The sequence below is a fragment of the Rutidosis leptorrhynchoides genome, chromosome 3 (genome assembly GCF_046630445.1).
Source record: "Rutidosis leptorrhynchoides isolate AG116_Rl617_1_P2 chromosome 3, CSIRO_AGI_Rlap_v1, whole genome shotgun sequence".
NCBI lineage: Eukaryota > Viridiplantae > Streptophyta > Magnoliopsida > Asterales > Asteraceae > Rutidosis > Rutidosis leptorrhynchoides.
In genome coordinates, this window is record NC_092335.1 from 472,429,811 (window position 1) to 472,446,901 (window position 17,091).

The 17,091-nt window shown below is 36.4% G+C and overlaps 1 protein-coding gene across 1 annotated transcript; it reads right to left on the bottom strand.

Annotated features, from left to right (window-relative positions):
* Positions 1–3,684: 3,684 nt before the first annotated feature.
* LOC139901672 (ATP-dependent DNA helicase PIF1-like) lies at positions 3,685–5,448 on the bottom strand. Its single transcript, XM_071884357.1, has 2 exons — positions 4,677–5,448; positions 3,685–4,562 (listed from the first exon to the last, which is right to left on the bottom strand). Exons 1-2 carry the CDS (start codon positions 5,446–5,448, stop codon positions 3,685–3,687), a joined length of 1,650 nt encoding a protein of 549 aa, XP_071740458.1.
* Positions 5,449–17,091: the final 11,643 nt, after the last annotated feature.

Consider the following 17,091-nt stretch of genomic DNA (forward strand, 5'->3'; position numbering starts at 1 on the left):
CTAAAACACAATAAAATATTTAAAAACGACATGTTTCTTAATCAGAATTCGTATAATAACGGCCATCAGTATCGTAAAAAGGATCAGCGGGTTCATCTTTTTCAGTATCGACAATTTCATCAATGTAATGCCAACCCACAGTTTTTTCATCTTCCAAAAGTAAATAAAGAGAAATTCGATTTTAACGCCAATTGACGGTTTCTTTTATACCGTTACATTATTTCTAGAGTAAAGAATAAAAACGGATTAAAGATATTTATATGCGATAAGGACATGAATGTTACTAATACTACAACTAATGTTGTTTACAAGGAAGTTCTACAAAGCTTATAATATGAACTTTTTATACATATGATTCTACTTTTATATTTTATTTTTAAATAACAATTGTTAACATAGAAATGTACAATTAAACATTATTTTTATATTTTTAACATGCAGATGATGAAGCTTGATATGTCAACTATAGTTGTTATGATCAGTAAACATGGGATAATCATGCAGTTATTTAGAAATATATCTTCATCTACATATAAAAGTTGTTGATTCGTCGACATTTTTTACAGTACTTCAGATTCTTCAATTATCTATTTATTTGCATTTAAAAGTGGTGACTACTACTATTTATTCATTATCCTGAAATGGTTTTATGAATATACTTATAGTTTCTTTTAATTTGATATATTTTCTTAGTTTATTCTATTTTACCACTTGCATTTTCATCCTATGGCTAAACTAAATTACTTTATCAATTACATTCACTTAATACTTAAAACATATCATCAGACTGTTTCATTTTAACAAATCCGTGTTTCCACGGGTCATTTCACTAGTCACTAGTACATTATATAACATAAATTTTAAATGAATAAATGATTAAAAGTAGTTGCTAAAAACGATACATATTAAGTATTGAACTTGAGACTCTTCAAGTAAATTAAATCGGCACCAAGCATATGAACAACTTCACTTTAGATAAGATATTGTGAAATCACGGGTTTGTTTAAACGAAATAGTTTAATTATATATTTTAGGTATTAGGTGAACGTAAATGTCAAAGTCATTTAGTTTAATGACCCGTGGAACCACAAATTCTGACTGTGAAACTTGTCGTTGTTTTTACAAACATATTGATATACTTAACTTGGTCTGAAATAAATTAACTACATTTATTCTCCTACGACCTTCTTCTAATTTACAATTGCTATTTTTCTTTGTTATAAAAGCCTACATTACAACATTTTATTGAGACGTGTATTTTGTACACATATGTAACATAATTAATCCCGTAAAAAGAATCCATATTTGAATAATAATAATATAATAGTAATAAAGTTTGCTCTAAAATTGAATATTTTATATTTTAGATAATAATTATTAGTAATAACAAATGTCTCTTTATTTTTTATTTTTTAAAAAATTTTAAATACAACTATTATATGAAGGTTGTACAATATGCTTCAAAGTTTGTACACGTGTTCATGAGGTGTTTTGTAAAAGATTATACAATTTTTTTTTTAAAAAATTTGTACATAGTCATAAGGATGTTTTATCATATGGTTGTACACTATGTGCAACTGTTAATAATCTTACTTCAACAATATACTTTAATCAACTTTCATCCATTTGAACTTGTTCCTCCTTTAGGTTAAACTATTTTATCCGACCCATTTGACCCTCATGAGATCATACACAGTCCAAATTGACATGGTTAAAGTAGATGAGTCGGAATTTTACCTACAATCATTAACACTAAAAACACATCTTGTTGTCTTTAAGACTAATAAAAATATAATAACGTAACAGTACCTATATTCTTGTTTGGATCAAAAGCCTCTAAGCATTTAACGGTTCATGTCCCTGTTTACAAAATTGATTATTAGACAATAACATTTTGCAGGTACAAAAAAAAAAAAAAAAGATATATATATATATATATATATATATATATATATATATATATATATATATATATATATATATATATATATATATATATAGTGGATATGTATGGGTTCAAATAGGTACATTAATTAAAGACACAAAAAATGTAAAATTATTTATTCAAAAACATGAATAAACATATCCAAAGTTTGATGTTTTACCTCATAAATAGTCATAGTTCACCATGGGTTCCACCTGAGTCATATATTCATGGTAACTAGGTCCATTACCCATACGTTGCACGAAGAGGGTACTTTTTATTGTATCGGACGTGTGTTTGAGGACAAATCTGAAACTAATTGCAACAGTTAATGAATGAACGTGACACAAATCCAATATCAATTGTCATAGCCACTAAAGCAGGTTGAATAATAGATGGGAAACCTGGTTAAGTTGATACATTCTCTACTATGGGCAGATGCAGTGCATAGACCAAAACTTGCCCAGTAATATAAAGTTCCAGCTAAACCAAAACTTGTACGCTGATTAAGTTACAATTTGAACATAAACATGAAATTCCAGGACAACTACAAACGCCTAACTGTATGTTGGCATATAAAGGAGTAATCATAAACATGTAAGTTATTCCGGCGCAATGCGTGTGATGTAAGTGGTGAACCTGGGCTGTCGAGTTGTAACTTCACCAAATCAGTGATGTTCTCAATGGCAGTCTGATGAAGGAGGGTGGGGCGCTACCGTTCCTGTTTACACGAAACAAACCTGTATTGTTAGTGGATAAGACCTGTAGGCAAACTTTCCAACCAAAAATAAAAATTACTATGTGTTGGCAAATTTGCTGAGTAGCCATCTGTAGAAATATCGGAGAAGTACAATCGTATAACAGGCAACAAAGCATTCATGGGGCGTAGGTTATTGGGGACTGCTCTAATACAGGTAGCTGTTGGCGAAAGTATTCCAGTGACTGCCTTTTTTTGTGTGGGTGTTTACAACGGTAGCAAAGTGATGTATGTAGTATTTAGGTAGTAGTCATAACATACCTCATGGAAGAGGAGTAAACGATTTTACAATCAATTTAGCTACATATGAGATGGTTGTTGGGACGGTTCCCTGCAAGGTGAATTTAAGGGACAACATAAAAGTTACTATAAATGCTTTACTATTAGTATGGGACTTTAGATTTCACCTACATGTAACGAAGATTGTTAATGTGATATATGTATATAATATTAGGATTTAGTGGTACGTAGAAGGTGTACTACGGATGGAAAAACGAAGCTTATCATTAATGCAGAATAAAATAAAGTAGGTTAATGTAATGAGCATGTGGAAAGTAAGAAGGAAGACGCAGTACCTTTATAAATTGTGATTTAAATTGAAGAAGGTTTCTTTGTAGACAATGTTTCGGGTGTGGGACTGCAGATTCTGATCACTGTCATCTATCATCACTATTTTAAGACCATCGGGGTCGGTAACCCTAGAAAGTGCGACATATAGTTGACCGTGGCTGAAGACGGGCTTAGGGAGGTATAGGCCTACCAATTTCAACGATTGGCCTTGACTCTTGTTTATTGTCATTGCATAACATGGCCTGACCGGGAATTGGATTCGTTGCATCACAAAAGGCCATTTGGTTTCTGTGGATGTCAGTACAATTCTAGGAATTATTACTGTTTTCCCAATATGCGACCCGGTGATTATTCTAGCCTGAAGCACAAACTGTTGGAAGTCGGTTATAATAAGGCGCGTTCCGTTACACATCCCACCGCTCGGCCCCAGATTTCATAGCAGCATAACTGGCTGTCCTATTTTTAATTTCAGTTTATGCGGAGGGACATCGGGAAAATTGAGCTTGTTCAAGAACTCAACTGGATATGCATAGTGTTGTTCAATGTTATCTGTGGAACCCTTGCAGATTTCATCGGAGCTTTTGAATGTCATGCTTACACCATTTAGTTTCCTGAACATGTGTTTGTTGATTGCGTTTGCGTCGTCGTTACGGGGTGTTAAAATAGCGCGTTCACGCAAGTACTCTTCATCATCCTGGTGTAACGTGAAATCTGGGAAAATGGCATCCACAATTGACTCAATCTCTATTTTTTTGGACTTAATAATGAACTTGGGAGGAATCCGTACCCATGTTGGTTCATCTTCCCCATCCTTGCATTGTGCGGGTACTTTACCTTCTCCTATTTTGAGGACCCACTCGTTGAATTCTTGTTTCCGGGTATCAAGTTGTCCTTCGGCGTTGTATTCGTTTACCCTCATAACACGCGAAAGTGTGTGCAATTGACAATGTTGCCAGAGGTCTGACCTGTTGATACACGCATGAACAACCTCTTGTCTTTTTCCCTTTGGTATTATGGGAAGGATCTGTCTGAAGTCACCGCCTAATAACATAGGCATACCACCAAAAAGTTTTAATCTGTTATCGTCATCTTTAGCACCTAAAATGTCTTTTAAAGTTTTGTCTAATGCCTCAAAAGCAAACCTCTGTGTCATCGGGGCTTCGTCCCAGATAATTAATCTCACTTCTTGCATGAGTGCCGCCAAATGCGTGTTTTGTTTGATCCCGCACGTACTATTCTCCATTAGCTCAAGAGGAATCACGAATCGGCTATGGGCTGTCCGCCCTCCGGGTAAAAGGAGAGATGCTATACCTGTGGTTTTCACACCAGTAGTTCTGTTATGTGTCTACGAAATCTAAGTAACACTATGGGTGAAATTTGTATGCAAAGATATACTGACTAAAAAATAAAGGGAGTTAAGCAAACCTGATGATGCAACTGCAAGCACAATCATCCGTTCTGATCTTAATTTGGCCAGAATAGTGTTGTATACGAATGTCTTCCCGGTGCCTCCGGGCCCGTATAAGAAAAAGAAACCTCCTTTTTTTTCAGTGACAGCGTCGATGACCTTTTGATATATTGATAGTTGTTCTGGGTTGAGGGAATTGAAAAGCCTTGAGTGTAACGTATGCATCTCTTTAACATTATAGTTTAACTCTTCTCGAATTAAACGGTTGTCCATTTGGGTCAGCATCGATGGATCGGGTTGTGGGAGATCGGGAAATTCACCTAGGGACTTTCCATTTCTATTTAGTATCCCCTGTATTTCCACTAAACAGTAATTCTTTATCTGTGCTTCAGTTAGGATTAGGTCCGGGAAGTTAAATAATTTTCGTTTTTTACGGACGATGTCGTCGGACAAAGCTTCCCAATGTAACTCCCATAATTGTAGTGGTTTATTTACGTGGCAAAATAGTAACATTGTGACAAATAATTCCCGTAATTGTGCACCTGATGCCCAACTTTTTGCTTCTGAGATGGCGTGTGTCCATTCTCTGTCATCATTTATCAAACCGTATGCGAAGCATGCATCTTTAAACGTTGGGTGTAATATTCCGTTGACCGTGCGGAGTTCTTCAAAAGACCGGGGGCCTTTCACTATATTTAGTAACATACGTAGATAGTAACGTTCTCCTGACGCAGGGTGTGCATACACAATACGACCAATACAGCTCCTTAGTTTCCTGGGCGTCCACATTTTCGCATCTTGATTCCATACATAATGTATAGGGATTTTTGCGTAAGTAAGTGACTAGGCAACTGGATCCTCTTTGTTCAGCTCAAACCATTGTGTGAACATGGTTTCTTTAATACTTTGTCTTTGTAACAGAGCAGGTAGTTTCTGTGAATCATGAAGCGTCACCGATTGTTGATTTGGAAGATGGTATGACAATTTAATCACGGATGGTTTGGAATAATGGATGTCAAAGGAGAACAATCTCCAGACCGCTTCGCAGGGAGATAAATAACGACAATCTAAATAATTTTTTATCTCGTCAACGTCAATCACTTTTTCGCCACAGAATTCACCACCTGGAATAACATTTTCTTGAATGACTATTGTGGCTCGGTCGGGGCCCTTGTTTAGATACTTGAATAAATATTTTATTGCCCGAGATCGATTACACCACTCCACATTTATATGGGCGTTGTATTTTAGGAGTAGGTACCTGTTGTAGGGAACCACGAAACCATTATCAAGTGGGGTGTTGTTCTTAATGAACTTAACGCCATTGTTGCGACACCTGTAGTTAGCGTATCCGTCTTCGTCAATTGTTGTTTCGGTGTAATACGGTTTAGGGAAATGTTTAGTACACTGCCTATCGATAATGCAAGGAGCGTCCATGTGTTTCCCACCGCAAGGCCCGTGTAGCATGTATTCGGTGACACCTTTAAACCCATCTGGATCGAGTGTTTCACAGGGGATCTCAGCTGATATTAGGTCGTCAATCTCAGACGGTGTCTTGCACTTGTCACGGGGGATCAACCAGATTAGCATGTGTACGTGGGGTAACCCGCGTTTTTGGAACTCGATAATGTAGAGACCTGCATGAATAGAAGTTTATTTAAACATTGATAACAGGGTCGGTAACTATAATACACGCTAATGTTGCTGGTGACACAGAACGCGAAAACCAAAGTATATCTAGGACTACACTTGTTGGTTTTGTGGCTTGAGACTTTGTGTTCAATATGTGTTTCTCAGATGTGAGTGTTTGATAATAAAATTGTAAGAAAGGAAAAAATGTGGGCTTGAAAGTACCTGCTTGACATGTACCAAAGATTTCTGCCTTCATAATGTCTGTAATGAGCCCATCTAGTTTCTGTTTAAATAAGCGAGCAACGATATCCGGCCGGTCAGGTGCCTTTTGGCCGTTAACATAGCACAGCATGCTCTCGATTTCCGACCATCGAGGGTTCGAGGTGAAAGTGATAAACAAATCCGGATTATCATACTCCCTACATAAAGCCATTGCATCTTGGTAGTTTTGTACCATGTACCGTGGGCTCCCTGTATGTGAAGACGGGAGGATTATTCGTTTTCCGATTGAAGTAGCTGACGTATCGCCTCTTGTTACCGCGTCACACACATTATTGTATAGGTCAGTGCGGAGCTCATTTTGATGGTGTCTGAGCCACTTTAGACGCTGTTCTTCTACCGCCGTATAAACGTCGACCAAGTATTGTTGGAATAATCGACCACCTCTAAGTATGGTCGTCGCTTCGTTTTCGCGTTGCTGAATTCTATAGCAATAATACTCCCGCATGGTAACGTGGCCTCGTGTGGTCTGTCGTCGGCCACTGTTACTATGATACGGTATTTCCTCATGATAACCAGTTTCCCCGTATGGAAATAACAACGGGTATTGAAGCGCCATATATAACTGATGCAGTTCGGATATTCTATGTGGTGTGGAGTTTTTTTTGTTAACTATAATATCACGTGTGGAATTACAGTGGCCAAAGTCACTGGTAATCAATGCAGCCACCTCAGCAACGTGGGGAGTATTGTATTGTCGAGAGGTGGTGACCTTTGCAATCAAACGGAGGGCGCAGTCTGACATCATATTGTGAGCTGACCAATCCCGAGCCATGCGGAAGGCTTTTGCAACAGCACTTGATTCATCAAGCATGGCAATCAGACACCTGGTTAGTGTTTCGTCTATCGAGGTTTTTGAGTCGGTAGCCATAAAGGCCGACATGCGATTTCTAGCCTCATTCTCTGTGTCGTAAAAGTATAGTTGTGCGTATCTTGGTCGCCCACCCTCTTCCGGGAGTAGTGAACCAATTTGATGGTATGTTTGGCCACTAATTCTAAAAGTGTATGGGCCGCGCCCTCGGTTGATAGAGTGGTCTATCTTCGCACCAAAAGACGTGAAAGAAAACATACTATTATAAACTCGTATTTGTTCTCTGAATTTGGCACCCTGAGGTTCATTGTAGTCGAGTAATGTTTTCAAAAGTATAGGAGGCTCCTTCAATTTTGGGAGTAATACTTTACCATTTTGGCAGCACATTGAGAACGATGGGTTGGTAGTGTTTTTGGGTTTGTTGTTTCGTTCTTCATACCACATCGTAGCGTTGCAGTTGCGGCATTTGTGTATTGGAGGCCCTTGACTATGATAAGATACACTTGATCCTACACGAATTAACATAAGATAAGGTTAGTTGGCCTGCCAGGTTGTCTAGTCTTGAGTGGCGGTGTTTACACACGTCAACAAACACCTGTTACCAAGAAATTTAAATAGGTATCGTAATTAAAGGGTCAAACTAATATGCAATTAGTTTGCAGATAAATTACCCGACGAATTGAATGCTTCTTTGAACGTGGATTTACCACGGCGTTGTTTCTGTGTATATGTTGCAGCTGAAACAGGAAAAGAACCCTAAGGAGTCAGCTTTCATAATAACAGAAGGCGAAGAAGATGTAACGTGTAAGATACCTGGTGCGGAAGTTGACCCGGGCTGCCTATGAATGCCAATAGTCTGGGTTTCTGAAAAAAGTTGTTCGTGAGGCTGCTGTATAGAAATCAGAAACAATTCTAGACTGGCGTGGATCTCAGATTATTGGACATTTAAGAGACTACCTGATTGCAGGGAGGCTGTTTCATTTATTTTCAACCCACAATATGTCTGTGTTTTCCCATCCGATGTGTGTACAGTGTATGAGAAAAATGATACAGGGCCATTTAATAACTCTGCAAGACATGAATATTCTATAGTAGCTGGTGTTGACATATTTTGCATGTAAAAAATCATAAAGTATGAAAGTATATAAAGGTAGAAACCACAAATGACATACCCTTGAAATTGTTGGTGGATGTGGATGGAATGTCAGGTGAAGACATAGCAGATGAATGATCAATCAGATGCAGGCTGTGTAAACTTGACCTATTGAAAAGATTAAGTCAGTAGTGGTAGGAATTTAGGGAGTGTGAGAAGCTGTTCGTGTTTCCTGAGGATGTGATAGTAAAGTGATGGGTCATAAGTGTTGTAGAAGGTTTCATAGTAGTTACAAAAGAAGAAGATGAAGGGATGTTGTCATTAATGAGCATAATAGTAGTAGCATTTGTTAAAGGAGGGTGGGCAAATTGTGTATAGGTATAGATATATGGTTATATATGCATATATATATATATAGATATATATATATATATATATATATATATATATATATATATATATATATATATATATATATACATATATATATATACATACACATACATATATACATACATATATACATCTATACATCTATACATACATACATATATACAATCATACATACATACATACATATATATATATATATATATATATATATATATATATATATATATATATATATATATATATATATATATATATATATATATATATGCCGTTTTTTTCAGACTAAATAAATGCAGGGCATGAGAGCCTGCGAACGTACCTCGGGGGAAATTGGCCTGTGTGCAGTTAAGTTGGTGTTCGCAGTAACAGTTCGCTCCCAAAGTACACCCTCAAAATATGCAGGTTCACCAGAATGTATTTTTTCACCACCCAAGTGCGGGCGTCCGAGTCAATGAGGCGTGTTGGCCTGCCATGACCTACCGAAAGTAGCTGGAAGTATATAGTAGGGGTTAGTAATTTATTAGGTACAAATTAATCTGGAGATTAAACGTATTAAAAATGCACAAACATATTCATATTTACTCAGAGGACGCTAGGTATGTGTGTTTACCTATTTTCGCCTAATTCGAAAGCATGTATGGCTTCACATGTGTTAGTATACCTGGTTTGTTTATGGAGCAGTTACTCTAAGTATACAATAGTGGAGTACATTGTATGGCTGTATAAAACAATGAATGTTAATGGGGGTATCATATAAACATTGTAAGTGCGAAGAGTAACTCCATAGACGCAGACAGCAATCATGTTTTACTGGCTGTGACACATTTCATTTCATTTATGCATGCGTTACTTAAGGATGCTGCCGGTTCTATAATCAGGTAACGAACCTGCAGCTCATAACAAAGGGCATCGGTCTTTGCAGGCGTCAATATAGTTGAAAAACCTCTTTAAAATAGAGATGTGGTCGAAACACAGATCAAAGTGAAATATATTGCATATGTAAATTTTGGTAGCATTTGAATACCTAGCAACCGATGACATGATTATTCGAAGACTAACATTGTGGATAAACACAAAAATGTAGTTTGACAGTGGCTAATAAACTGAATAATGGTGAGCTATGCATATGATTGTTGACCAGGAGGAAGTAAAAGCCTCATTAAAAATATGACCAAACGATACACATGGAAATGAAATCGAAAAGCGCAAAACCACGCATTATTATGATATTATAAGTTGCAGCATAAACAGTTGGAAAACATAACTAACACCAACCATGTCTCAGGAAACAAACACGACATAAGCAAGAACTCAACAGAGTCAGCTATTTATTTATGAAAAAGGAAAACCTATTACTGGGGAGAGACACTGTCATTCACATCCTTCTTCTCAGGGGCAACACCGTCTTCATCTTCTGAGTCAGAGGTCACAACAAACCTAAGTAACAGTGAAAATGGAGGGTGTCAGAATTTGCACAGGTGCATAATAGGCGAAACATATTAATTCATATATACAGACACATACATATATGAATATATACATATATACATACACATACATATATACAGGCACATATATATATGTATACATGTGTTTGTATATGCATATTTATACATATATATGGATACATGTATGTGCCTGTATCCTCACGTGTGTTTGTCGTGTATGGGAAGACACGCATAGCACAAAGTTCAAAGTTTACTTTCGGCGACTGCCACGTTCCAAATCTTTTGCAGGTGTTGGAACTTCGATGGTCCTCTTCTGTCCTTTGGGTGTCGATGATGATGCGGCGAGCCCGGTGGTTGATGGTGAGGAAACTGTTGAAACGTTTGGTTGTATGGCAGCTGCAAGTGGCGGGTTCTCGTGAGCAGTTTCTGGCGCATAAACCTTTACACAATTGAAGCTCTCAAATGTACCGTGCTCATAGTAGGACGTGGTCTTTAGCAGGACTACTCTTGTGGTGTTCAGGAGATTAGCAATTGCGTTTGGGAGCACAGTGTTACACGTTTCCTGGGAAAAAATAGCTAACCGTTAATTGAGATTGAGGTGCCGAGGAAAATGAGCTGAAAGCGGGTACCTTACCTCATCAATCTCATTGAGGAGAATTTTAGCGGTAGTTTGAGTGACCTCCTCCGCGGGTTCATCAAAGAGTACCATGACAGTGGCTGCCGTTTCATCTCGGACATCACATATAATACGAAACCTGTGAAAACGGAGAGCAAGAGAAAGTTAAGTTTCATGTATTTTAGCCTACAAAGGGTACATTGTTTTGGTAAATTTAGAAGCCTAAATGGCGAGTACTCAATACCTTGTAATGGGTTCCGGGACAATGTCCTGGCATGAATCGCACCAGTAATGACCAGACCTCCTTGACAGGCCCTTCCGTGCGTTACATACGCTGCACGTGTTGTAGTACCATAGTTTTTTCAGCCGGATGTTGACAATCTCCACTTGACACTTAAATACGTCGGCGGTCTAAATAATGAGACAAAATACGCGGAGTCAACTTACGGGGCTGTCTTAGTTGGTAGCAAAGAAAGAAAAGGGTTAGGAGGTTCCACTTACAATATTCTTTTTCCCTCTGCGTACCATATCCAACAGGTCGCGAAGAGTTCCCTTTTGGGGAGGTGGGAGTTGCCATCCGGGAGAAGATGGGTTGACAATCACAGGGCCTTCGATTGCACTGCAACAAAGGGGAGTAAGTATGTTCATACAAATAGCAATATCCAATATGTCCATAGACGATGGTATTAATAATCGGAGAGTTACCTCATTTTTTCCTTGAAGTTTTTAAGCACAGGGATCTCAGCGTCGTCGATAATAAGGGTCGAGGACGTGCTTGACAGATTGAGCGTATCTGCAACATATGTTGGAAAAAGGTTAGTTACACGGCGGGGAATTCTGGTAGCCGCTTAACGTGTGACACTGAAACGTACTATTGAAGCCATTTCTGACGGTCACGGAGCTTAAAATAATGAAATACACGCCAGGGTTTGCGGCATGCCTTTCACGGAATGCGGATCCCAAGCCTCCCCACAATGTTGCGCGCATCGCCTTTCCCCTGTAAGCAAACAAATGGCCAATGGAAACGTGTTACCACCGGGTATGAAACATAACTTCCCAAATTGAGTAATAAAGTTTTGGTGTTTTGGGTACCTTTCGTTGACCAGATCAAACTCGAGGGCGGTTGAGCCATTTTTCGTTGGTTCGGGGTCCCCAACATTAGCAACATATCCCACAACATCTATTCAAAGAGGTAAGACATGTATCATGTTTGACAATGCAAGGGTATGATGGAATTACATAAGTTGATAGGTTATAGTAATTTATACCGACTAAGAATTTGCCAAGCGTGGCTTCCAAATTCTCAAATTCGATGCAGCTAAATGGATGTCGGATAAACCCAGTGATGTCAGCAGCATTCTGTTTTCGCATGAAAGTGGAGCCGTTAAGTTCAATCATGAGATGGTTATCCCTCATGATGCGGTAATCGGGCATGTTCGCTATGACATCGAAGTCATTGAGTAAGAATATGCAGCCATCCTTCAGCCTGGCAATGAAATGGTGTGCGACATTGCTCCGGGCGGTCAACTGGATGACGTTTCCCTAAATTACATTAAAGGGAGAAAGTTGTTAGTGGTTACCAGGGTAAAACATTGCAAGCATACATGATTGGAAAAGGAACAAAGGTATCAGTCAGGTTAACATGTAGAATTGTAAACTGTTATACATGAGCATCATTAAACATAAATTGCCCAGAATGGCACAAATACTGAAAAATGGTATAGGTGTGGTACAAAAATAGAATCAAGGTAAAATAATTGAAAGCTTCAGAGGAAACCGTATCATGCATTGTAAAACCACCCAAAAAAATTGAATTGTTAGGACACCAAGGCATCATCTTAGTGAACATGTAGGTAATATAGCTGTTACACATGGAGACCATCATAAGGGAGTTACAAAAAAAGTTAATGATTAAGTTACAAAGGTATTATGTAAGGGAAAAGAATTATAAAATCAATGAATGTAAACATTGGCTCCCATTGGTAATAACGCAAACTGTTATGAATGAGTATTTAGAGACCAAAAGTGTTATACATTAGAAGCATGAAATTAAGGTTGCACTGTTATACATGAACCCCATGAAACAAAACTTGGCCCTAATCACACGCACATCATAAAGGGCTTATAAATGAACAGCCTACTAAAACCATAGCAAAATAAGGCAATGCATAATTAACAAAGGTAATCTCTCATTACACCATTCTACATTACCCTCATGAAACAAAAGTAACCCACAATGAAACGAACGCGATAAAGGTGTTAAAGTTGAGCAGGATAATAAACCAATTACAAAAGAAGCGACTACCTAATTAACAAAGGTATTCTATAATGTAACATGCACACAACTAATCTGGCGAATATTAGCATATTGGAACACATACAAAAAACAGAAATGCTTTACAAATGAAGTTTCTATACCTGCTCGTCTGAAGCAATAAATTCGGTGCTTAAATACTTGCCATGGACCGTATGTGTGTCCCAACTCCTACAGATCATGACCTTAACCTGTGATGGTTTGCCTAATTCAAGTTCACTGAGCAGCACATATGGTTTTCTGTTAACATCAGATGTGGTGGACGACATACCCTCAGCCATTGCAATAAAAATTGACTTGTTGGTTAATTGACTTGTTGGTTGATAACCGTACCAATGAAGAAGGTAATTGGAATTTATACACCAATAAGAAACTGCCATACAGGGAATGTCAACCGTCGCTTCAATTGCATGTTTAATTGAATGCACCATCTCTTCAACGTTACCTTTAATTGAAATTGAACGGTTACAGTGAAGTGGAGGTAAGGGGGTTCTCGGACCAATCGAAATGGGTGGGTTGCAGAAACACATGAGAAAGAAGAAGGCTAAAACAATTGGGGATGAAATTATGATTTCGATTTTAGGGTTCATCGACCGGATTGGAGAAACATGGAAGGCCGACGGTTGTATTAGAGTTTTAGGCGGTTGCATTCAATTTTGGGAAACTGTAAAGTTTAAATCCCGGTGTCAAGGTAACAGTGTATGTATTTTGAGTTATAATTTGTATAATTTTTTTTCCCCCCTTTAATTAACAAAACAGCAAATTAGGATTAGAAATCTTTTCAACTTTCAATTGATGTACCCTTCACCTCACATAAAATAGATTATTAAAATAATAAATGACACTAATTAATTGACAATGGGAGTCATTCTTTATATAGGTATAGATACTTAATGTAATTTTGAAGAAATAAAATGTCCTCAAATTGATAGCTTAAGTGCATAACTATTATTGTTTCCTTTCTTCCCATCAGCCACTAATCTTGATCCTTAATACCATTTTAGTTCTTAGTATTGTACCAACATAAAAATAAAATTACTCTCTCAAGCTACAATGTATATCTTTTATGAAAAAAGCAATTAAGATATTTATTATTATACCAAAAAATAATATTATCAAACTTGAGTATTATCATAAAAACATGAGAGGAATTATCTTCAGTATCGAACTTAAAAAATGCAGTCTTCAATAGTTCGTATAGATAATATTAGACGTAGGAAACGATAGTTTTAACAATCATTTTTCAACAATATTTCATGATTAATTCAATATTCTCGAATTATATTAGAAATCATACCAGTCTTTTTTGTATCAGACATTTCATCGAGCACTTCCCATGCACCAGAAGATCACCATTTGCCCCAAAATTTCCAAACTACATGTAATCCAAATAAAGAGTGTAAACTAGTTCAATATTAAAATTTCTCAAAAAAATAAAACAGTTTAAATACAAAGCACATCCTAAAAAAATTTCAGATCAGTATTATCATTCAAACATGAGATTGAGAAGATTAAACATATATCATTCTCGTACAAAACAAACATACTAACACAAATCAACCTCTAAACATTTATATTATGTGATATCGTTTTTATTTGATCGAATATAATCAAAGAAAAAATCAAGGTTAAACATAATCTAATACCTGGTGTTAAATCTTGAACACGTAGAATTGAAAATTGTAACAGACTGCGACATTAATAGCTCTTAATTAGCCGATTTAATTACTATTCTTGTTAATAATTATGCCGTGAAATTCTATTTCATTAAATAGATGCGTGAGTTTTTTATTTCTTTTTATTAATTTATAACATCATCCAATGTTATTGTGAGATTGCACAAGCTGAGAGAGAAAGAAGGATGGATGTTATTTATGTATATGATTTGTGCTTTTTTTTTAGTTTTTTAAATGTAATTAATTAGTGTTAATGACGTAATCAAGATGTCTCACATTTTTTCTTTTTTTTATAATTTTTTTAAACTTGATAAATAATTATTTATGATGTCATCATTTTAGAATTTTATATGAAATTATAGATAGAATAGATATCAATTGAGTTTTGATTGGGGTCACTTGACCCCATACTCTTGAACACGTTTCCGTCATTGATAAGATGATATATAATTATAATTTTAGGGACGAGTAGCATATAAAAATTATCTTTAAATATTTTATAAAGAGAAAACTATGTAGTTGGTTCTTAATGTTTGTCTCATATTTCAAATTTATCATTGTTGGTCTCAATCATCAACATGAGGTATTGTAGAGTGAATACAAATTTTTTGCTAAATTAAACAAGCTTAAAACAGTTAAGAAATTTCCGTGTAAATTAATAAGAGTTAAAGTAATTTCCAACTTATTCTTTTATTGATAAACATATAAAAGAGTTACGATTATCTTATAGCGTAATAGATAACCGGTTGATACAGACTATTATACATTGATAGCTCATAACACAAATAAAACATATACAAGTTTTAGAAACTCAAGTTAATTTAGCTCCCACACACCTACTAAAATTATTCGTAGAGTGTTGGTATTTATAATGAATCTATAGACTGTGTAAACTAACTTTTGACCGCTGGTCCAAACTATGTTTATACTTCGATCGACAAGTTTGGTAGAAAACACGTGACTCTCATTCTTGTTCTATAGCTAATTCAGGAACACCCAAATAAGGTAAAACATGCTAAATGAATATACAAATAGAATATTGGGTCCCCAAGGCGTTGACAAAGTACTTCAATGAACTGCGCATGCGATATACCTATGCATTCCACTTTGTCTTGTAGATTCAATTGTCAACCATCGACATGTGTCCTTATTTCTTCAACTTCGTCTTCGAAATCAGATGAATATCACGCTTGATGTTGACAACACAGGAAACAAACTATGTCTTTGAAGAATAGACATAATATGTCTAAGAGTTTTGTACTGAAATGTCTGCTGGTTCCTATTTATATCTTCTGCTGGTTCATCAGTATTCTTATGTTGATTCAACAACAATCTTCATTTTTATTCACGAAGATACGAAGGTCTATATTATCTTGTGTTGCTGATAGTACTAGAGTCTTATGCTGACCAAGCTGAAAGATTTATTTTTTTGTTTCGATTTGTACTATAAATAGGACCTTTGTAATTTGTAACCCTAAGCACGAAAAATCAATAAAAAAGCTCTCTAGTTGGCCGTGATTTAAGTCAATCACAATGATTGTATATAACCACGAAATATCTTGTGTCAATTACTTTTCTTTAGTTATTATGCCTGCTTATCGATTGTGGGATCACCATATTTGATTGGTGATTGTTGTTTGGGGTCCATAAATTCCTAACAACTAGTATCAAAGCACAATGTTCGAGTTTTGGGCACGATGGTGGACGAATGAAAGTTTAGGATTGATCGGTTCGATGGGAAGGATTTCGGGTTTTGGATGATGCAAATAGAGGATTATTTGTATTAGAAAAAACCTCACTTACCATTTTTGGGTAGAATCCTAATGATGTTAAACAAGAATATTATGATCTCTTAGATTGTCAAGCTTTAAGGGCGATTAGGACGTCTGATGACGTGCATGAAGTCGTGAGCTTGTGCAGAATCAGTTGTTTAAATTTATAAACCTATACTAATATGACCGTAGCACTAACGGGCAGAGTCTCGATCGGTGCATTAAAGTATTGAAAGTACATGATCGTCCCAAGAAAGGTACTTGAAGAGTCGGTGAATTTTATTCCCTTTTTTATTCTTTTTATATTTTATAATAATTTTAATTAGGGGTTTTGCTATTGCAGAAGCAATGACGTTGGATATATTGAAGATAATAATAATAATAAAAAGAATGATGCT

Coding starts and splice junctions, on each gene's coding strand:
- LOC139901672 (XM_071884357.1), bottom strand. CDS start 5,448: ATGTGGACGCCCAGGAAACTAAGGAGCTGTATTGGTCGTATTGTGTAT. Junction 4,563..4,676: donor GCTTGCAGTTGCATCATCAG/GTTTGCTTAACT, acceptor TGAAAACCACAG/GTATAGCATCTCTCCTTTTA.